The 23,948-nt window shown below is 41.3% G+C and overlaps 1 protein-coding gene across 9 annotated transcripts in view; it reads left to right on the top strand.

The window, feature by feature from the left end:
• Positions 1–23,948, top strand: part of LOC122550565 (angiomotin-like protein 1) — a 243,538-nt gene that overhangs the window by 70,573 nt on the left and 149,017 nt on the right. For 6 of the 9 annotated variants that reach the window (XM_043691485.1, XM_043691488.1, XM_043691487.1 and 3 more), the window contains 2 exons: positions 22,763–22,819; positions 23,205–23,351. In XM_043691485.1, coding sequence (XP_043547420.1) covers positions 22,763–22,819; positions 23,205–23,351 — 204 coding nt within the window. The remainder of the gene's footprint in view (positions 1–22,762; positions 22,820–23,204; positions 23,352–23,948) is intronic. The other 3 variants (XM_043691489.1, XM_043691490.1, XM_043691486.1) reach the window with 3 other exon arrangements.

The following is a 23,948-nucleotide window of genomic DNA, read 5'->3' as shown; positions in this document are numbered from 1 at the left end:
GTTGTAAATACATTTCTCCAGCAGCACCAATTCCCTAGCATTCATCAATGTTAAGTTAACAATTGATTAAACCAATGTGAAATATGTTCCATTGGCAACTGAATCAAGTATGTACCTAAACATACCAGGATTTAGAGTGATTTAACAGAGTACAAAATATTGAGTGCTAGTTATTTAACAGTTTTGGGTATTTATTTTTTAATATGGCCCAAATCGTTTAACACTCCATGTATCAGTTACAGGACAATTAATTTATATGGTGGGTTATATATTCTACAGAGTTGGAGTTGCTTAGCTATAACAGGAATTGGAAGGGTTCAATAAAGCTTTCAATTAACTGGGTTTAAAAGTAACAAGGTATTTAGTCTCACAATAGAACATTCACAGTTTATACTTTTAAGTATTTTTTGCTCTTTGGTGGAATGTAGTACAAATGAGTTTATTTAGGAAACATAAGAGATTCATATCTAAGCAGCTATTCCTACACTACATATTGAAATTTCATTCTCTTTGTAAATAGATTTACTGTTTTATTACATACTTTGTATAGAGGAATCTTGACTCTGATAATAGAAGTGCCATTTTTCCTAAAAATGATGTTTGTTTTCTGAGAGTACAAAGAAATCACTATAAACAATTAAATTGCTTCTTTCTTCTAAATAGACAAGTATCACACCAAGATTGTTCTGACTGATTGAACAAGGGTGTTTGAGAGATTTGTGAATGTTAATGCATCAATTTGAAACACAATTTTGCATAACTGTATTGTCTGTAACATATCTGGGCAAGTGAATATCCACTTAAGTGTTTGTAAAGGGGAGTTAACAGTTTGAGAAGCTCAGGGAAATATCTGGAAAATGTCCATCCACAAATGAATTATGTGCCCCTCCTACTAAGGAAAGTATAAAGAAGTTGTTCAAAAACTTAATGTTTTCTTTTTTAACAGAAAATGGTTACATGATTGCAAAGAGAATTATAGTGCAAAGGTGAAAACCTTTTTTATTAGCAAACAAAACAATTGCCAATACTGTTGTGTAAAAGTGAGTTTTGAGAAGATTCGTAGCTCAGGTTGAGGTTCTGGATGGAGGTTTGCTTGCTGAGTTGGAACGTTCATTTCCAGATGTCTCATCACCCGACTAGGTAACACCTTCACTGAGTCTCTGGGCAAAGCACTGCTGATGATTCCTGCTTTCTATTTATATGTTTTGGGCTTCTTTGGGTTGGTGATGTTATTTCCTGTGAAATCATAGTAGCCCACAAACCCAACAACACACTCAAACAGCAGCTAATGAACTTGAAAGACACTATACAGCCAACAAGTAAAACTAATGTAATTTACAAAATACCGTGCACGAACTGTAACAAACACTACATTGGATAAACAGGCAGAAAACTAGCCACCAGGATATATGAACATCAACTAGTCACAAAATGACATGACCCTCTCTCACTAGTATCCTTACATACAGATAAGGAAGGACACTGCTTCAACTGTGACAACACATCCATCCTAGGACAAGCCAAACACAGACATGCACGAGAATTCCGAGAAACATGGCATTCCAACCGGAACTCTATCAACAAGCACATCGAGTTAGGCCCCATCCACCACACCCTGGGAAAAAGAACAGGAAATGACATCACCAACCCAAAGAAACCCAAACATGTAAATAGAAAGCAGGAATCATGTGCAGTGCTTTGCCTGAGGCCCACTGAAGATGTTACCTAGTGAGATGACAAAATGTCTGGAAATGAACTTTCCAGCTCAGTGAGCAAACATACATCCAGAACTGTTGTGTAATATTATTCATTATGTAATTCCTTGATGATAGGAAAACTGAGGGCAACTTCTCAATTTTCATTTAGTTGCAAAGTTGGCAGTATTTTCAGAAATACAACCCTTTCAGTTTTCATTGACACTGCATTTTATTAACTTCAATGTTGAAAGTTAACCTCAATGTATTTCAGTTTATCCTTGCATAGAAAACCAAAATTGGATCCACAGCAAAATGCTGTAGTGAACCAGCTGTGGTGGCAATTATTTGTTTGTTAGAGGTCCTGATATTTCAAGGGGTGTAGTAGGGGTGCTGACCAGTAGAAATGGGGTGAGAGGACATTGTCAGTGAAATTAATCTGTTCAAGCAGAGACTTGGACTGTGGTGTTTCTTGACTTATGCTGTGGTCTCAACTTCCTTGGAACTAGACTGAGTGAAAATAAATTGACATAACCTCAGACTCGGATCATGTTGGTATCGCATTGACACTGTAGTTCTCCTTCTGAGCTGAATACAAACTTGTGCAGTGCGAGTGCTTCACCTACCTCTCCAAGATCTTTCTATTTTGTTTTCTTGAGTTTCAAGCTAACTGGTAAGTAATGTTTAGGAACGGTCACCCCTGTTTCCAAAGAAAACCTTAACTGGAATGACCTTGCATAATTTTCTTAAATTTCAGTAGCTCATTCATCTGTGCAATTGTTGAAATTCTATAATTACTCCTGTCATGAACATTTTCACACTTTCTCCACATGCCCTTCTTTCTCATGGTTGGTGGATAGAGCTTCAAGAACACGGTCTCAAAAGTTTTCTTTCCCTGTTCCCTAACGAAAAGGCACTAGGGTTTTTAGCACTTTTGCTATCGCACTGCCTGAAACCAGTGAACTGTGTAAGGACTCATGATTCGATGTGAAAATTCCTTGATCTATATAATTTATCATGGCACCAGATTGACTAAATGGGAAAACTAATTAGACTTTTGTTAGATTAGATCCTGCTTTCCAAATGGAGTCCATTCCTGCATATTGTTGTCAAAGGGTACTGTGGGATATAGATCAGTTGCAAATATGGGCAGAGAAATGGCAGTGTGGCACAATCCAGTCCAAATAATCCATACACGAATTAATATTCCACACTGGCCTCCTCTCACCCTCATCATCTAACCCTATTAATACATCCTTCTATTTATTTACCCTCATGTGCTTATTTACCTTTTCTCTAAATATGCGAACACGAATCTAATTGCCTCACCTACTTCTTGCAACTAAAATCAACATACTGAAGATGCTGGAAATCTGAAAACTAAAACAAAGCATTGGAGAAATTCAACAGATCTTGCAGTGTCTATGGCAAGTTGCTGCCTGACCTGCAAAGTTTCTCCAGCACTTTGTTTTAACCTCTTGTGACAGTTTGTTTCACATTTCTAGCACTTATCGACAATAAAGTTCCTTCTGAATTCCCTACTGGATTTATTAGTGTCTGCCTGATGGGTATAAACTCCAGTTGTGGATTGGCTCCAAGTGAAAACATTTTATCTGCACCTACTCTTCGTACCTTCCATAAACTAGAAGGTCAGCACTTGGCTTTCTCTTCTCTGGAGAAAAAGCGACAGTATGTTCAACCTTTCCTGATAATTATATTCTCTCTGTTCTGGTTGTATTCTTATGAATCTTTCTTGCACCTGTCCACATATCATTTTTATAACACAGAAACCAGAACTCTCCACCATACTCCAAGAGTGATCCATCCAACCAACGTTCTGTGTAAGTTAAACAACCTGTCTGCATTTTAATTCTATCATTCCAGAAATGAACCCCAGTGTTACTGTTTAAGACCGTAAGACATAGGAGTGGAATTAAGGCCATTCAGCCCATCGAGTCCACTTCGTCATTTAATCATGGCTGATGGGCATTTCAAATCCACTTACCCGCACTCTCCCCATAGCCCCTTAATTCATTGTGAGATCAAGAATTTATCAATCTCTGCCCTGAAGACATTTAATGTCCTAGCCTCCACTACGTTCCAAGCTAATGAATTCACAGGCCCACCACACTCTGGCTGAAGAAATGTCTCCTCATTTCCATTCTAAATTGACTCCCTCCAATTCTAAGGCTGTGCCCATGGTTCCTAGTCTCCCTGCCTAATGGAAACAATTTCCCAGTGTCCACCCTTAACCAAATCTCTAGTAATCTCCCCTCAACTCTAAACTCTAATGAATACAATCTCAGGATCCTCAGCCATTCATCGTATGTTAGGCCTACCATTCCAGGGATCATCCATGTGAATCTCTATTGGACAAACTCCAGTGCCAGTATGTCTTTCCTGAGGGGTGGGGCCCAAAAGTAGACACAGCATGGGCAGCACGGTGGCACAGTGGTCCAGGAAATGGCTGACAAAATTCAACGTGAACAAATGCGCAGTCTGCCTCTCAGCGCTAATGACCTGAGTTCAATTCTCACCTCAGGCGACTGACTGTGTGGAGTTTGCACATTCTCCACGTGTCTGCATACGTTTCCTCCGGGTGCTCCAGTTTCCTCCCACAGTCCAAAAATGTGCAGGTTAGGTGAATTGACCATGCTAAATTGCCGGTGGTGTTAGGGGCAGGGGTAAATGTAGGGGAATGGGTCTGGATGGATTGCACTTCGGCGGGTCAGTGTGGACCTGTTGGGCCGAAGGGCCTGTTTCCATACTCGTAAGTAATCTAATCTAATCTAAAAGTAATCTAATCTAATCTATTCCAAATGGGGCCTAACTAGAGCTTTATAAAAATCTGACTCACATTGCTGCTATTATATTCCAACCTTCTTGAGATAAATTATAACATTACATTCACTTTCTTAATCACGGACTCAACCTGCAAGTTAACCTTTAGAGAATCTAGGACTAGCACTTCCATCTTCCTTTGTACTTTGGCTTTATGAATTTTCTCACCATTTAGAAAATAGTCCATGCCTGTATTCTTCTTTTCAAAGTGCAAGACTGCGCATTTGCTCACGTTGAATTTTGTCAGCCATTTCCTGGACCACTGTCCTAAACTCTCTAAATCTTCGTATCATCGGCAAACTTCACCAGAATGCCCCCAGTTCCTTAATCCAGATCATTAATATATTAAGTGAACAGCTGTGACTCCAACACAGAACCCTGCAGGACACCACTGCCATTCTGAAAAAGAACCTTTAATCCCAACTCTCTGCCGATTCTTGATCCAGGCCAGTAGCTCACCTCGAACACCATGGGCCCTCACCCTGAGGCACCTTATCAAAGGCCTTTTGAAAGTCTAAATAGATAACATCCATTGGGTTTCCCTGGTTTAATCTACTTGTTACCTCTTCAAAGAATTCTAAGAGGTTGGTCAGGCACGACCTTTCCTTACTAAAGCCAGGCTGACTTGTTCTAATCTGACCCTGCTCTTCCAAGAATTAAGAAATCTCATCCTTAATGATAGATTCTAGAATTTTACCAAGAACCGAGGTTAGGCTAAGTGGCCTAAAATTTTCCATCTTTTATCTTGATCTTTTCTTAAACGAGAGGGTTACAACAGTGATTTTCCAATCATCTGGGACTTTCCCTGATTCCAGCGACTTTTAAAAGATCACAACCAATGCCTCTGCTATTTCCTCAGCCACTCCACTCAGAACTATTAGGATGTAGCCCATCGGAGCCAGATGATTTATTAATTTTTAGACCTTTTTAGCTTTTCTAGCACTTTCTCTTTTGTAATGGCTACCATTCTCAACTCTGCCCCCGATGCTCCTTAATTGTTGGAATGTTGCTCATATCTTCCATTGTGAAGACTGACGCACAGTACTTGTTAATTTCTTTAGCATTTCCTTATCTCTCATCACTAGCCTTCCAGAATCAATTTGGAGCAGCCCAATGTCTACTTTTATCTCTTGTTCGTTTCTTATGTATTGAAAGACATTTTAACTATCATTTCTAATATTACTGGCTAGCCTACCTTCATATTTGATCCTCTCCTTTTTTGTTTCTCTCTTTTGTTTTGTAGCCTTGAAAAATGTGTTGCTGGAAAAGCGCAGCAGGTCAGTCTGCATCCAAGGAGCAGGAGAATCGACGTTTCAGGCATAAGCCCTTCTTCAGGGCTTCACGTCGATTCTCCTATTCCTTGGATGCTGCCCGACCTACTGCGCTTTTCCAGCAACAGATTTTTCAGCTCTGATCTCCAGCATCTGCAGTCCTCACTTTCTTCCTATTTTGTAGTCTTCCCAATCTTCTGATTTCCCAGTGTTCTTGGCCACTTTATAGGCTCTCTCTTTCTCTTTGATATATTTCCTGACTGACTTTGTCAGCCATAGCTGTCTAATTTCCCCACCCACTGCTCTAGAGGGCTCTATTCCTGATGAAGGGCTTTTGCCAAAACGTTGATTTTCCTGCTCCTCAGATGCTACCTGATCTGCTGTGCTTTTCCAGCACCACTCTGATCTAAACTCTGGTTTCCAACATCTGCAGTCCTCACTTTTGCCTAGTTGATCTCTACCATATTATGATCACTGCCTCCGAAGTGTTCCCTTTACTTTAAGATCTTTTATAAATTCTGGCTCATTACATGGTCAGAATAGCCTGCTCCCTGTGGGCTCCATCACAAGCTGTTCCAAAAAGCCATCCTGTAAGCATTCCATGAATTCCCTTTCTTTGGATCCACTGGCAACATTATTCACCCAGTCCACCTGCATTTTGAAGTCTCCTCATGATCGCCGTGACCTTGCCTTTCTGACATGCCTTATCTATTTCCTGGTACATCTTGCACCAGTGTTAGGAGGTCTGTACATAACTCCCATTATGATTTTTTTGCCTTTGTGGTTCATCAACCGCACCCACACCCTACCTGTCACTTTCGCTTTCCCTTCCCCTCCCCCCCACCCCCCCCGATTCAGAAGTTTAAAGTCCTACTGACCACCCTATTTATCCTTTTTGCTAGAACACTGGTTCCAGATCGGTTCAGGTCGAGACCCCAATGGTACACATCACTCTCCGGTTCCAAAACTGACGCCAATGCTCCATGAAATGGAATCCCTCTTTCCCACACCAATCCCTTAGCCATGTGTTTACTTCCCTAACATTCTTATATCTACGTCGATTGGCACGTGGCTCGGGCAGTCTCCATTTGTTGTTAGTCCCAACGTGGACTGTTTGATTATCACCACTTATGAAGTTTTCTGCACCAGTATCCCCAGCTTCGTATCTTCCTTGTCAAAATTAAAATTAATTTTCTACTTAGATACATATTCTGCAGGTTTATCAATATAGTCTTGATTTTAGTTTCTTCCTCCATATTAACAGTACTCCCAGACTCCTAAAGTGATGAGTTAAACCCACATTTTCTCAGCTGTAGCTTCAGCTTCATGCAAATGTGATGTCTTATTTGTTTTCCAGTGATATTTTTCAGCAGCTGTACGTGTACCAGATCGGAGTATTCTGTCTTACCGCAACATTCAGCAAACAGCTCGTTAAGTTTGGGTATTTTTTCTGGCTGAAACTAAATAAAACGTAATTGTATTAATTAAGCTGTGTACTCAGTAACCTGAAAGTAATGATCAAAAAATGCAAATTAGGCAAAGCAAAACTGTATTCTTATCATCTTTCAAAGTGACATCTTAAAACGCATAAAGGTGGATAAATTCCCCAGGACCTGATCAGGTTTACTTTACAACATTGGGAAGCTGGGAAAGTGATAGCTGGGCCCCATGCTGAGATATTTGTACTATTGATCTACAAGGGTGAAGTGCTGGAAAACTGGAGGTTGGCTAACGTGCGGAAAGATTCAAGAAAAGTGGTAAGGAAAAGCTGGGGAACAATAGACTGGTGAGCGTGACATCAGTGGTGCACACGTTTCTGGAGTGGATTCTGAGGGACTGGATTTACATTGTACTTCAAAAGGCAAGGACTGATTAGGGATCATCAACATTGCTTTGTGTGTGGGAAATCGTGTCATTGAGTCATAGAGATGTACAACACTGAAACAAACCCTTTGGTCCAACTTTTCCATGCTGACCAGGTATCCTAACCTAATATAGTCCCATTTGCCAGCACTTGGCCCATATCCCTGTGTGAACAGAGCATTGAGTATTGGAGTTGGGAGGTCATGTTGCAGCTGTACAGGATGTTGTTTAGGCCACTTTTCAAATACTGGTGAGAGGGGAAAAATTTGAAAGTGACCTAAGGGGCAAGTTTTTCACGCAGAGGGTTGTGCGTATATGGAATGAGCTGCCAGAGGAAATGGTGGAGGCTGGTACAATTACAACATATAAAAGGAATCTGGATGGGAACTTAATTGAATTTTTTGAAGAAGTGACAAAGAGGATTGATGAGGGCTGTGGGATGGATGTACTCTGTATAGACTTCAGTAAGGCATTCGTAAAAGTTCCGCATGGTAGACTGGGTAACAAGGTTAGGTCACATGGAATACAAGGAGAACTAGCCAATTGGATACAAAATTGCCTTGAAGGTAGGAGACAAAGGGTGATGGTGAAGAGTTATTGTTTTGGACTGGAGGCCTGTGATCAGCGATGTGCTGCAGACTTCACTGCTGAGACCACTGCTTTTCATAATGTATATAAATGATTTGGATGTGATCATAGGATATATGGTTAGTAAGTTTGCAGATGACACCAAAATTATTGGCATAGTGGGCAGTGAAGACAATGGGATCTTGAACAGGTGGGCTGAGGAGTAGCCGATGGGGTTTTATCTAGATAAATGTGAAGTATTACTTTTTGGCAGGGCAAATCAGGACAGGACTTATACCCTTAATGATAAGATCCTGGGGATTGTTGTCAAACAGAAGCCCTGGAGTACAGATCCATGTTTCAGTTAGTCAGGGTAATGAAGTTAGAGTATTGAAATAGCAGTTGGGAGGTCATGTTGCAGCCGTACAGGATATTGGTTAGGCCGCTTTTGGAATACTGCATACAGTTCTGGTCTCACTGCTGTAGGAAAGATGTTATTAAACTTGAAAGGATTCAGAAAAGATTTGTAAGACTGTTGGCAGGGTTGGAGGGTTTGAGCTACAATGAGAGGCTGAATAAGACCTAGGAGCAAAAATTAGGCAATTTAGTCCACCAAATCTGCTCCATCATTCAATCATGGCTGATAAATTTCTCAACCCATTCTCCCAGTAACCCTTGATCCCCTTGATACTCAATAACCTATCTATCTCAGTCTTAAATGTGCTCAATGACCTATCTCCACAGCCTTCTGTGGCAATGAATTCCATGGATTCACCACTATCTGTTGAAGGCATCTCTCCTTATCTCCAGTCTAAAAAGACTTCCCTTTATTCTAAGGCTGTGCCCTCAGGCCCTAGTCTCTCCCACCAACAGAAACATCTTCCCAACATCCACTCTGTCTCGGCCATTAAGTGGGATTCGAGTTTCCTGTATTTAAGTGGGATTCAGGTTCTCTGCGTTTAAGTGGGATACGAACCCCTTCTCTGTGAGTCTTTGTTCTGGGAGAAGAGAGTGGCTTGGATTGTGGCATCATGTGGTCCACTGCAAGGGCTTTCTCTTTTTATATGTGTAATTTCAGTGAGAGGATGCAAAAAAAAGTGAAAAACACTGACATTAAGGTTGTACTAATACTTGGCTCAAGGGGGGAAATTGCAATGTAGATTGTGCCGTGCTGAGAGCATTTGATGTTTAAAAATTTTGGTTTGTTAGAATACTGGTTCGGAAAATCCTTTTAAGTTAACTGTTTTGCCTTGTTTGAATCAGGATCTCAATTCCGTGTGTTTTGTGGGCTATGTAATGGGGCCGATTTTGTTTTTACATTGAAATTACACAACATTGTTCTTTTTAAAATTATCAAACTTGTAACCTTAAAGCAAATTGATTGAGTGCTTTGAGCCCCTGATGTGTTTGAAATTCTAAAATAAACAGTTGGGTCAGTGGTCATGCATTAACCAGATGAGAATGTTGTATTATAATATCGTTGCTGTTGTGTTTTTAATGCAGAGTGTTTGCAAAGAGTGTGTTTTAGTTTGATTTCTAGAGAATATTCGAACTTGAGGCTGAGCTGTTTCAGTTATGTTAATTATTGTTATGACTTCAATGGTCCCCTTCATGATGACCACTGAGATGGCACTACCAGCTTTCATAAGACTCTGACAGCTAATTTTTAAGCAAGTTATTGACAAACAGCATACAATGATTATAACAAAATTACCAGTCCATTACAGTAAATAGAATTTGAAGAATCCTCTCATGTGGGAAAAAAAACACTAGTAAATTTCTTAAATCCACAGTCCTTAGTGACAATTCCATTTCCCCCAAATTCAGTAGAAACGAGCCAGTTCTCCAAAATCTCCTTTACTAAAGTCCAACCTGAAAACAAAATTCAGTTTGTTGTTGTGCATCACTCCAGAGAAATCTGAATTTTTGGATAATGGCAGTTAAAGGCTTAACAAAACCGATGAGACTTCCATCCTTCCAGAGGTGCTTCAGATGGAGGATACCAGCACATCTGAGTGTGCAGTGCTGCAGCAGCAGACTCGGTGAACACAGCATTCTTTGCTGCTTCTGCTCCCACTCTGCTGTCAAATGTAACAAAGCCAACTGATTGTTTTGATGTTAGCTTGATCAGTGAACTTTCATATCCCTTAAATGATCGAAAGACAAGGTAAAGCTCACGTGGTTTAATGTCCACGTGAAGGCCACTGACAAAAAGCATACTGACCTCCTCTTCACTGTTGTTAGTTTCTTCACTTTTTGTGCTCATGACTGAGTGTTTTGCTTGGGGGGGGGAATGGGGTGACACTTTATTCTGTAAGTTTCAATTAGATCCCTCCTTATTCTTCTTAACTCCATTGAGTATAGACCCAGAGTCTTCAAACATCCCTCGTATGTTAAGCTTTCCATTCCTGGGACCATTCTTGTGATCCTCCTCTGAACATGCTCCAGGGCCAGTACATCCTTCCCAAGATGATGCACAATACTCCAAATGTGGTCTGAGTAGTGTCTTAACCTCAGAAATACACCCTGCTTTTATATTTAAGTCCTTTCCAAATCAATGCTATCATTGCATTTGCCTTCCTATTACTGACTCAACCTGCAAATTTTTAGAGAGTCCTGGATGAAAATTCCCAAGTCTCTTTGCACTTCAGACTTCTAAATTTTCTCTCCCATTCAGAAAATTGTCTGTGCCTCTATTCTTACACTTTCCCATGTTGTACTCCATCTGGCACTTTTTGCCAACTTTCCTAACATGTCCAAGTCTACCGTTAGCCCACTCCCCCACCTCAATGCTACCTGTCGTAGAAGATAAACATTACAGCACAGTACAGCCCTCAATGTTGCGCTGCCCTGTGAAACCAATCTGAAACTTACACTATTCTATTCTCGTCCATATGTGACCATTTAAATGCCTGTAAAGTTGGCAAGTCTACAGCTGTTTCAGACAGTGCGTTCCATGTCTGTAGCACTCTAAGTAAAGAAACTACCTCTGACATCTGCCCTATATCTATCACCCCTCAATTTGAAGCTATGCTCTTCATGCTAGCCATCACCATCCTAGGAAAAAGACTTAATCCTCTAATTATTTTATATGTTTCAATTAAGTCACTTATCAATCTCCTCCTCCTCTAACAAAAACAGCCACAAATCCCTCAACTTTTCCTCCGTAAGACCTTCCCTCTGTACCAGGAAACATCCTAGTAAATCTTCTCTGAAGCCTTTCCAAAGCTTCCACATCCTTCCTATAATGCGGTAACTAGAACTGCACGCAATACTCCCAAGTACAGCCGCAACATGACCTCATGATCCCCAGACTCAATCTCTCTTCTAATAGAAGCTAACATGCCTTCTTATGCCTTCTTAACAGCCCTATCAACCTGGGTAGCAACTTTGAGGGATCTATGTACATGGATACTGAGATCTCTCTTCTCATCTACACTACCAAGAATGTTACCATTAGCCCAGTAACTCTGCATTCCTCTTTCCAAAGTGAATCACGTCACACATTTCTGCATTAAACTCCATTTGCCACCTCTCTGCCCAGCTCTGCAGCTTATCTATGTCCATCTGTAACCTACAACATCCTTCTGCACTTTCCATAACTGTACTAACCTTAGTGTCATCTGCAAATTTACTAACTCATCCTTCCACGCCCTCAACCAAGTTGTTTATAAAAATGACATGCAGCAATGGCTCCAAAACACATCCTTGTGATACACCACTAGTGACACAACTCCAAGATGTACATTTCCCATCAACCACCACCCTCTGTCTTTTTTCAGCTAGCCAATTTCTGACAAACAACTAAATCACCCCAATCCATGCCTCCTTAATTTGTGTAGTAAGGGTAACCTTAGCAAATGCCTTACTGAAATCCATATACACAACGTCAATGGTTTTACCCTCATCCACCTGTTTGGTCGCCATCTCAAAGAACACAATAAGGTCTGTGTGGCATGACCTATCCTTCACAAAAAAATGTGGATTATCCGTAAGCAAATTATTCCTATCGAGATGATTTATAAATCCTGTGTCTTATAATCTTTTCCAACACTTTGTGGGCGGCACGGTGGCAGAGACACCGTGCCGCCTCACAGCGCCAGAGACCCGGGTTCAATTCCCGCCTCAGGCGACTGACTGTGTGGAGTTTGCACATTCTCCCCGTGTCTGCGTGGGTTTCCTCCGGGTACTCCGGTTCCTCCCACAATCCAAAAATGTGCGGGTTAGGTGAATTGACCATGCTAAATTGTCTGCAGTGTTAGGTGAAGGGGTAAATGTAGGAGTATGGGTCTGGGTGGTATACGCTTCGGCGGGGCGGTGTGGACTTGTTGGGCCGAAGGGCCTGTTTCCACACTGTAAGTAATCTAATCTAGTCTAATCTAATCTAATCTAATTACTTTACCCACAATCGAAGTAAGGCTTACTAGTTTATAATTACCAGGGTTGTCTCTACTCCCCTTCTTGAATAAGAGAACAACATTTACTATCCTCCAGTCTTCTGGTACAATTCCTGTAGACAATGACGGCATAAATATCAAAGCCAAAGGCTCAACAGTCTCCTCCCTGGCTTCCCCCAGAGAATGCTAGGATAAATCCCATTCGGCCCAGGGGATTGATCTATTTTCTCACTTTGCAGAATTTCTAACACCTCCTCCTTATGAACCTCAATCCCGTATAGTCTAGTAGCCTGTATCTCCGTATTCTCCTCAAAAACATTGTCTTTTTCCAGTGTGAATACTGACGAAAAATATTCATTTAGTGCTTCTCCTATCTCCTCTGACTCCACTCACAACTTCCCACTACTGTCCTTGATTGGCCCTAATCTTACTCTAGTCATTTTTTTATCCTTTAAGTACCTGTAGAAAGCTTAAAGGTTTTCCCTGATCCTGTCCGCCAACAACTTCTCATGTCCCTTCCTCACTCTTAGCTCTCTTTAGGTCTTTCCTGGCTAACTTGTAACTCTCAATCACCCTAACTGAGCCTTCACATCTTATCCTAACATAAGCTTTCTTCTTCCTCTTGACAAGAGATTCAACTTCCTTAGTAAACCATGGCTCCTGCACTCGACAACTTCGTCACTGTCTGACAGGTATGTACTTATCAAGGACCTGCAGTAGCTGTTCCTTGAATAAGCTCCATTTCAATTGTGCCCATCTACTGCAGCTTCCTTCTCCATCCTATGCATCCTAAATCTTGTCTAATCACATTGTAATTGCCTTTCCCCCAGCTGTAGCTATTGCCATCAGGTGTATAGCTGTCCCTCCACCTATCTTTGTATCATCTGTAAACTTAGCCAGAATGCCCTCAGTTCCTTCATCTCGATTGTTAATGTATGAAGTGAAAAGTTGTGGTCCCAACACTGAGCCTTGCGGAGCACCACTTGCCATCCTGAGGAGTACCCTTTTATCCCCACTCTCTGCTTTCTGCCAGATAGCCAAGCCTCTGTCCATACTAGCACCTTGCCTCTCACACCTGGGCCACTATTTTAATCAGCAGCCTTTGTCAAAGGTCTTCTTGTAGTCCAGGTTTATAGCATCTATTGGCTCTCCCTGGTCTAACCTGCTCATTACTTCCTCAAACAATTCTAGCAGATTCTAGCAGATCTATGGGTGGCATGGTGGTACAGTGGTTAGCACTGCTGCCTCACAGCGCCAGAAACCTGGGTTCAATTCCCACCTCAGGCGACTGACTGACTGTGTGGAGTTTGCACATTCTCCCCATGTCTGCGTGGGTTTCCTCCGGGTGCTCCGGTTTCCTCCCACAGTCCAAAGATGTGCAGGTCAGGTGAATTGGCCATGCTAAATTGCCCGTAGTGTTAGGTAAGGGGTAAATGTAGGGGTATGGGTGGGTTGTGCTTCGGCGGGTCGATGTGGACTTGTTGGGCCGAAGGGCCTGTTTCCACACTGTAATGTAATCTAATCTAATTTGTCAGACATGATTTCCCCTTGATGAAATCATGCTGACTTTGCCCTATTTTTCCAAACTGTTCTTTTAAGTATTCAGAAATCTCATCCTTCGCTTAGCTTCCAGGATCTTACCCACAACCAAGATTTAGGCTAATTGTTATTTAATTTTCCATCTTTTGCCTTATTCCTTTGTAAACACGTGTCACATTAGTAATTTTCTAGTCCTCTAAGACTCGCAATTCCAGAAAGATCACCACTCATGCCATCACTATCTCTTCAACTATCTCCCTTAGAATTCTGGGGTGTAGTCCATCTGTGCCAGCTAACTTATCCACCTTCCGGCCATTCAGTTTTTTTCTGGCACCTTCACCTTGGTGATGGCCACCTTACTCAGCTTTGCCCCCTCAAACACAGTTGAATTTGTGGGATATTATTCATGTCTTCTACCGAGAAGACTGAGGCAAAGTAAGTATTCAGTTCCTCAGCCATTTCCTTGTTTCCCACTACTATCTCTCCTGCATCATTTTTCAGTGATCCAATGCCCACTTTTGTCTCTTTTGCCCTTTAGATATCTAAAGAAATTCTTAGTCTTTTTAAGTATGAGGGTAAGCCACCTGACTGGCTTACCCTCATACTTAAACTTCTCTCTCCTTTATTTCTTTTTTTTTGTTGTCGCCCTCTGTTGGTCTTTGTAAGCTTCCCAATCCTCTGGTTTCCCATGGCCCTTTTCCACGGTGTATGCTTTCTCTTTTTGCTTTAATGCTGTCCCTGACTTCCCTAGTCAGCCATGGTTGCCTCGTTGTCCCTGTACCATGCATCTTTTTCCTTGGGGTGAATCTCTGCTGTCTCTCCTGAAATACTCCCAGAGACTTAGGGGTGGCACGGTGACTCAGTGGCTAGCACTGATACCTCACATCGCCAGGAACCTGGGTTCAATTCCAGCTTCTGGCAACCGTCTGTGTGGAGTTCGTACATTCTCCCTGTATCTGCATGGGTTTCCTTCAGGTGCTCCGGTTTCCTCCCACAGTTCAAAGATGTGCAAGTTAGGTGAATTGGCCATGCTAAATTGTCCAGTGTTCAGAGATGTGTAGGTTAGGTGTGTTAGTCGAGAGTAAATGTAGAGTCATAGGTTAGGGGAATAGGTTTGGATGGGATACTCTTTGGAGGGTCGGTGTGGACTTGTTGGGCTGAAAGGGCCTGTTTTCACATTGTAGAGATTCTATTCTATGGTTTGAACTCCTACCATTGCTGTTCCATTGTCTTTCTTGCTAGGCTCCTTTCCCAGTCAATTCTATCCAGCTCTTTCCTCATGTTTCTGTAGTTGCCTTTGTTCAATGGTATTACTGTTACCTCTGAATTTGCTCTGCAATTTGAGAGGGAGAAGATAGAATCAATCATATTGTTTCCGAAGGGTTCCTTCAACTTAAGCTCCCTTATGAAGTCTGCCTCATTGCACAACATTAAATCCAGTATTGCCTGTTCCCAAGTGGGCCCACCACAAGCTGCTCCAAAAAGCCATCTCATAGAAATTCCACAAATTCCCTTTCTTGCAAATCACTACTAACCTGATTTTCACAGTCCACCTGCATATTGAAATCCCCCATGATCAATGTAACTTTGCCTTTCCCACACAACTTTTCTATCTCCTGGTGTATCTTGCTCCTGACTACTATTTGGAGGCCTGTACATACGTTCAGTTATGTTTTTTTTTAAGTTTTTGTGGTTCCTCAATTCTACCCACACAGAATCTACACCATCTGACCCTATTTCGTTTCTTACTATTGATTTAATTTAATTTCTTACTGACAAGACAACCCCACTCCCTCTTCTCCACTTGACCATCTTTTTGATAGAATGTATATCCTTGAATATTCAGCTGCCAATCCTGATCCCCTGTAGCCACGTCTCCGTGATGCTCACCATGTCATACCTGCCAATTTTGATCTGCGTCACAAGCTCATTTACCTTATTCCTTATAGCATTAAGATATAACACCTGAATAGGCTGGGAATATTTTCTCTAGAACATCAGAGGCTGAGGGTTGACCTTACAGAGATTTCTAAAATCACGAGGATCATGGATAAGGTAAATAAACAGGGTAGAAGAATCCAAAACTAGAGGACATAGGTTTAAGGTGAGAGGGGAAAGATTTAAAGAGGATCTGAGGACAACTTTTTCACAAGTGGGGTGCTGCGTATATGGAATTAACTGCCAGAGAACGTGATGGAGGCTGATATAATTATGATACTTAAAAGGCAACTGGCTGGGCATATGAATAAAAGAGGGGGTTAGAATGTTATAGGCCAAATTCTGGCAAATGGGTCTAGATTTATTTCTGATATGATTTAGAGTAGATTCCCTACAGTATCGAAACAGGCCCTTCGGTCCAACAAGTCCACACCAACCCTCCGAAGAGTAACCCACCCAGACCCATACTCCTACCCTATATTTACACCTGAATAATGCACCTAACACTATGGGTAATTTAGCATGGCCAATTCACCTGGCCTGTACATCTTTGGATTGTGGGGGGGAAACTGGAACACCCAGAGGAAAACAACGCTGACACCAAGAGAATGTGCAAACCTCCTACAGACAATCACCCAAGATGGGAATCAAACCCGGTCCCTGATAATGAGTTATGTACAAGCCTCCAAACAGTGGGCAGGATTTGGGGCACAAGATACACCAAGAGATAGAAAAGGTGTATAAGAAAGGCAAAGCCTAAGGTGATCTAGAGGAATATCAATATGCAGATGGCTGGAAAAATCGGGTTGGTCGTGGATCACAAGAAAAGGAATTTGTGGAATGTCTATGAGATGGCTGTTTGGAGCAGCTTATGGTGGAGCCCACTAGGGAACAGGCAATACTGGCTTTAGTGTTGTGCAATGAGGCAGACTTAATAAGGGAGCTTAAGGTGAAAAAACCCTTTGGAGGCAGTGACCATAATATGATACAATTTACTCTGCAATTTGAGAGAGAGAGAAAGTAGATTCAAAAAGTAATTCTATTGCAGTTGAATAAAGGCAACTACAGAGGCATGAGGAAGGAGCTGGGTAGAATTGACTGGGAGAGGAGCCTAGCAGGAAGGACAGTGGAACAGCAGTGGCAGGTGTTTCTTTGAGTATATAGGGGACACAGCAAAAATTTATCCTGGGGGGAGAAAAGGCATGTCAAAGGGAGGATGAGATAACATTGGCTGACCAGGGAAGACTGGGACAGCATAAAAGCAAAAAAGAAAGCATATAATGTGGCGAAGGGCAGTGGGAAACCAACGGATTGGGAAGCCTTCAATGACCAACAGAGGACAACAAAGAAATAAGGAGGGAGAAGATTGAACATGAGGGTAAGCTAGTCAGTAATACTAGGGAAGATTGCAAGAGTTTTTTCAAATATATAACTGGCAAAAGTGAACATTGGGTCACTGGAAAATGATGCTGGAGAAGGGGGAATGATGAAATGGCTGAGGAACTGAATAAGTACTTTGCTTCAGTCTTCACAGTGGAAGACACAAGTAATATTCCAAAGATTCAAAAGAGACGGGAGCAGAAATGGGTATGGTGGCCATCATCAAGGAGAAGGTGCTAGAAAAACCTGAATGATCTGAAAGTGGACAAGTCACCTGGACCAGATATGCTACACCTAGAGATAGCTGAAGAGATAATGGAGCCTTGAGTAGTGATCTTTCTGCTATCACTGGAGTTAGGGAGGGTCTCAGAGGGCTGGAAAATTGCTAATGTAATTCCCCTGTTTAAGAAGGGAGTAAGGCAAAAGATGTGTAATTATAGGCTGATTAGCCTGACCTCAGTCATTGGTAAGATTTTGGAGTCCATTGTGAAGGATGAGATTTCTGAATACTTGGAAGTGCATAGTAAAATAGGGCAAAGTCAGTATGATTTCATCAAAGGGAGGTCATGCCTGAAGAATCTGTTAGAATTCTTTGAGGAGGTTAGACCAAGGACAGCCAATGGATGTTATCTAGCTGGATTTCCAGAAGGCCTTTGATAAGATGCTGCACAGGAGGTTGCTGATTAACTTAAGGACCTATGGTGTTAGAGGCAAGGAAGCATGGATAGAAGATTGGCTGCCTGACAGAAGGCAGAGAGTGAGGATAAAAGCGTTCTTCTCAGGATGGAAGCCAGTGACTAGTGGTCAGTATTGGGACCACAACTTTTCAGATTAGATTAGATTACTTACAGTGTGGAAACAGGCCCTTCGGCCCAACAAGTCCACACCGACCGTCCAAAGAGCACCCCATCCAGACCCATTCCCCAACATTTACCTCTTCACCTAAGTCTATGGGCAAATTAGCATGGTCAATTCACCTAACCTGCACATTTTTGGACTGTGGGAGGAAACCCCACACAGACACAGGGAGAATATGCAAACTCCACACAGACAGTTGCCTGAGATGGGAATTGAACCCGGGTCTCTGGCGCTGTGAGGCAGCAGTGCTGATCACTTTATGCATTAATGATCTGTATGAAGGAACTGAGGGCATTCTGGCTAGGTTTGTAGATGATACAAAGATAGGTGGAGGGACAGGTAGTATTGATGAGGCAGGGAGGCTGCAGAAAGATTTAGATCAGTTTAGGAGAGTGGGCTAGAAAGTGGCGGATGTAATACACTGTGAAATTATGAGGTCATACATTCTGGTTGGAAGAATAGAGGAATGGACTATTTTCTAAATGGGGAGAAAATTCAGATATCTGGAGTACAAAAGAACTTTGGCGTCCTGGTCCTGGATTCTCTTAAAGTAAATTTAGGAGACGGTAATTAGGAAGGCAAATATAATGTTGTCATTCAACTCTGAAGACTAGAATGTAAAAGCAGGTATGTACATCTGAATCTTTATAAGGCTCTGGTTAGACCACATTTAGAGTATAGAGAGCCGTTTTGGGCCCCATACCTTAGGAGGGATGCATTGGCCCTGGAGCGGGTCCAGAGGAGGTTCTTAAGAATGATCCCAGGAATGAAAAGCTTAACATATGAGGAACATTTCGGACTCTGAGTTTATACTCGATGGAGTTTAAAAGGATGAGTGGGGGAGTGTGGGGGTGGGGGATCTGATTGAAACTTACAGAATACAGAATGGCCTGGACAGAGTAGATGTTGAAAAGATATTTCCATTGACGAGAGACGAGGACCCATGGGCACAGCCTTAGAGTAAAGGGAAGACCCTTTAGAATGGAGATAAGGAGAAACATCTTTAGCTAGAGAGTGGTGGATCTGTGGAATTCATTGCCACAGAAGGCTGTGGAGGTTAGGTTATTGACTATATTTAAAGCAGAGATAGATAAGTTCTTGATTGCCAAGGGGATCAAAGGTTACAGGGAAAAAGCAGGAAAATAGGGATGAAAACCTATCATCAGACTCGATGGGCTGAATGGCTGAATTTCTCCTCTTCCAGTGTTATGGACTTATCATAGCATTATAGTCATGCCTTTCATGTGCTCTGACTTATCCATGTATTTTTTTTTAAGGTAAACCTTGAAAACACTGAGCAAGACAAAGCCAGAAATGAAGTTTTATTTCACAGAAGAACTGTTTAGGCCAATGTGTCTCCCTAGGTTAATGTAATATTTTGTACAGGCCATATTTCTCGTGTGTCAGTTTTCCTGATAACTTCAAATTACATATTCTCCTTTGAAACTTCCTATAAATCTGTTTCTCAGCTCTTAGGAAAAACCATGACAGGATTTGGATACCTTTGTGATTTTTTTCTTCACATTCACGCCTCGCGTTGAGGACCCATTTCAGGGATTTCTTGGTGATTGCCTAGGACTAGAAATCTCCCAACTCTATGGCCTGGAGTTTATAGTCAGCAGGGAGAATTTAACCTCTACCCCATTTCAGTGATATTGTGAGTGATTACAGTGTACTTCACTGGGTATTCTCAGCTTGAAGCTGGAATAACATCAAAAGGCTGTTCAAGTAACTAATCACATAAAAACATTCTTACAGTTACCTAACCAGGAAGCATAAAGCAGTAAAATAAAATTACCCTCAAAAATGCTTACTTGGAACAAATTAAAGATTAATACATATCTTCTACCTTCATCTCATTCATTAAGTACTCTGGTGTGAGCTGCTGACCAGTTACTGAGACAGACTGAAAAACGTATTTCATGTTTTATAGCATAATAAAAGTAAAGACACACAGTAACAGAGGACCATAACACTGAATATTAGATTACTTACAGTGTGGAAACAGGCCCTTCGGCCCAACAAGTCCACACCGCCCCGCCGAAGCGCAACCCACCCATACTCCTACATCTACCCCTTACCTAACACTACGGGCAATTTAGCATGGCCAATTCACCTGACCTGCACATCTTTGGACTGTGGGAGGAAACCGGAGCACCCGGAGGAAACCCACGCAGACACTGGGAGAATGTGCAAACTCCACACAGTCAGTCGCCTGAGTCGGGAATTGAACCCGGGTCTCTGGCGCTGTGAGGCAGCAGTGCTAACCACTGTGCCACCGTGCCACCCACTGCTCACTGTAATGTTCATGAAAGCTGTTTCTGAAATGCTGATGTGATGGATGGGTGCTTTTGGTAGTTTAAAAAAGAGAACAGGCAAGCAGATGATTATTTGAATCGTGATAGACTGGGAAAAGAGAAGGTGCAATGATATCTGGGTGTCCTATAACACCAGTCACTGATTGTAGGCATGTAGGTACAATAGGTGATGAAAAAGCTAAGTCGTGTGTTGGTGGTCTTAGTGATTAGATTAGAGTACAGAAGAGGGGAAGTCTTGCTGCAACTGTACAAGGTATTTTTATCAGTACTATTATGTGCAGCTTTGGTATCCTTATCTAAGGAAGGGTGTTCTGGTTATTGAGAGAGTGCAAAGAAGATTTACCAGACTGATTCCTGGAATAGTAGGATTGACATATGGTGAGAGACTGGAATGATTAGGACTAGATTTCACTAGAATTTAGAAAAATGAAGGGGGTAGGATCTCATAGAAACATACAAAATTCTAACAATTTTAAACAGGAAGTCAGAACTAGTGGTCACAATCTAATGATAAGGTTTAGGCCAAATAGGAGAGTGGTGAGCCTCTGGAATTCTGTCACAAATGTTTGATATAAAAACATTGAATGTTTTTAAAAAAAGAGGTAGGTATATGTCCTGGGATAAAGGGATCAAAGGATATGGGAAGAAAGCAGAAACAGCATATTGTGGTGGATGAATAGTTACTATTATACTGAATGGCTAGGCTCAAAGGGCTGAATGGCTTATTCCTGCTCTTATATTCTATGCTTTTATGTTTTTGCTTCTACAGTTAAAGATAAGAGATGGAAAACAGATTAAATTTGAGGAATAATCAATAAGTTATACTTAAGCCAAGGCCTTTAAAACCAAACTTAATAATATGAAAAACATAATAGCAGGAACAGTTCACACAGTTCTTCTATTAATTAAGATCATGGCTGATTCTAACATTCTGGATTAGTGGTGCTGGAAGAGCACAGCAGTTCAGACAGCATCCAAGGAGCAGTGAAATAGACGTTTCGGGCAAAAGCCCTTCATCAGGAATAAAGGCAGTGAGCCTGAAGCGTGGAGAGATAAGCTAGAGGAGGGTGGGGGTGGGGAGAAAGTAGCATAGAGTACAATGGGTGAGTGGGGGAGGGGATGAAGGTGATAGGTCAGGGAGGAGAGGTGAGCAGATACGGCAGAGGCGGAGGTATTGAGAATACGGGTTGGCATTTTTGCAAGAGGTAGGGTGGGAAGAGGTGTAATCCAGGTAGCTGTGGGAGTCGGTGGGTTTGTAAAAAATGTCAGTGTCAGCCTTACCTTCTCCAAGAGGAAGGTCAGATAAATAAGCTAAGACATTTGAACATTCAGATATGTTTCAATGTCATTGCACTAGAATGAAGTATCATTGAGCTAAATTAAAAAACAAGGTATGTAAATGACGAAGAATCCTAGATAATGGGACATATAGCAGTGTGTTGTGTTGCTAACTGGTACTGTGCTCTCGGGGTCTGGATTTTGGTTATCTTGTTTAGCTGCTAACTTGGTCCTGTGACATTTTGACTACAGCTGGTAACCGGTAAATTCAGGCAAGAATAGGTACTTTTAAGCTGAAGCCTACTCTACCTGTATTCAAAATACACAGAAGAGGCAGATTAATTCACCTCTGAAGCCTACAAAACACCCTATAAAATTAATAATGAGAGCTACCAATCAGAAATGTCACTCTCATAAGCAGAATTGACAGAATCAGAGAAGAGCTGCTCGTTCAATTGTTACTGGCTATATCTATCTCCCATGTTTATTGCAATTGGGCTCACTATGAGCCTATGTTGGAGAGAAGCGGCCTTTGATTGGAGCAGCAGTGAACAATGGGAAGGTGAGTAGTGATAGTGAGCTCGGTGGCTGCTTCTGTGGAACCAGGAAAATGAGATTGGAATGTGTGGGTGAATTGAGGGAAGTGTTGCTGTGAAAGGGCATGTGAGAGATTTTAGTGGAGAGAGAGAAAGAGAAGTTTTATAAACTGAAAGAACTGTAGATGCTGTAAATCAGAGACAAAAATAGAAATTGTTGGAAAAACTCAGCAGATCTGGCAGCACTTAACTTGAAACTTTAACTTTAATTTCCTTCTACAGGTGCTGCCAACTATCAGGCATTGGCCTGGAGCCTGAAATACTACAGGTACAATGCAGGTCTGTAACAGGTATTCAGACCTGTATAATAGCTCCTTAAATTACACTGCCTTAAGCTAGAGTCTCCACATTTATTTGTAAGGAATTAATTACCTCTGACTTTTAAGTTTGCCTGGTTCCTTTTTCCTTTGTTAACAAGATTGAAACTTCTCTTGGACAAAAACAGAAATTGCTGGAAAAGTTCAGCAGTTCTGGCAGCACATGAAATTAGAATTAAAGTTTTTCATTCGTCATTTGTCAAAAATGAAAAATTACAGCTACAATAAATCTGGCACAATGTCTGATATGTGATGGTCATATGTTAGCTTTTTAAATTACAACAGTAGCTCAGTAAATATGTAGATTAAAACCTTTATATCATATACTTCTTGTTCTTCACTTTCAGATCACCAAGATGAATGTTATGCAGGTACTCCATTATGTTTGTTAGAACAAAGTGAATATCTGTATGAACAAGGATTTTATGGGGAACATGAACTGTATCACAAGCATTTCCCATTAAATACAGAAGATATTAATGAGACGGAAGAAGGTATCTGTCTTTTTAATTTTTCACTGATAGCAACAGTTAAACCAGATTGGTTTCTGGTTGCTATCAGCTTATGGCCTTATGGATATGCATGAAATATTTTTAGCCTTGATTAGTTCAAAATGTCTGTGAAATAATGTCCTAATTAAACCACCACTAATCAGTAATTATGCTGTTTGTTTTAGCATACTTTGTAAGTTCAATTATATAAAATAATAGGATGTGCATACATTTATTCTCAAGCTGAATTTCTCACTTTATTTTTCATACTGAAACATTTATTGATAGGCTCAGTAAATTGTCTGGTGAACTGAAGGTAATGTTTTCCAATGCTTCACAGAGCATTAGACTTCAAAGAAAACAATACAGAACTGGTCTCTCTAGGTGCCTAAAGAAAATAATGCTTCATTTTTCTTCGTGGAATCTGTCCAACCCAAAATAATTTACAGCCAATGAAGTACTGTGCTGTTGAAGTGTAGGTACATTTGTAATGTGGGAATCAACAGTAGCCAATGTATATCAAACTAAACCCTATAAATAGCAATGTGCTCAATAATAAGATGATCTGTTTCGGTCATACAAATTTAAAAATCACACAAC

The sequence above is a fragment of the Chiloscyllium plagiosum genome, chromosome 6, assembly GCF_004010195.1.
Source record: "Chiloscyllium plagiosum isolate BGI_BamShark_2017 chromosome 6, ASM401019v2, whole genome shotgun sequence".
Classification (NCBI taxonomy): Eukaryota; Metazoa; Chordata; class Chondrichthyes; order Orectolobiformes; family Hemiscylliidae; genus Chiloscyllium; species Chiloscyllium plagiosum.
Note: the sequence above shows the minus strand (reverse complement) of the source record. Positions and strands in the feature narration are given on the sequence as shown.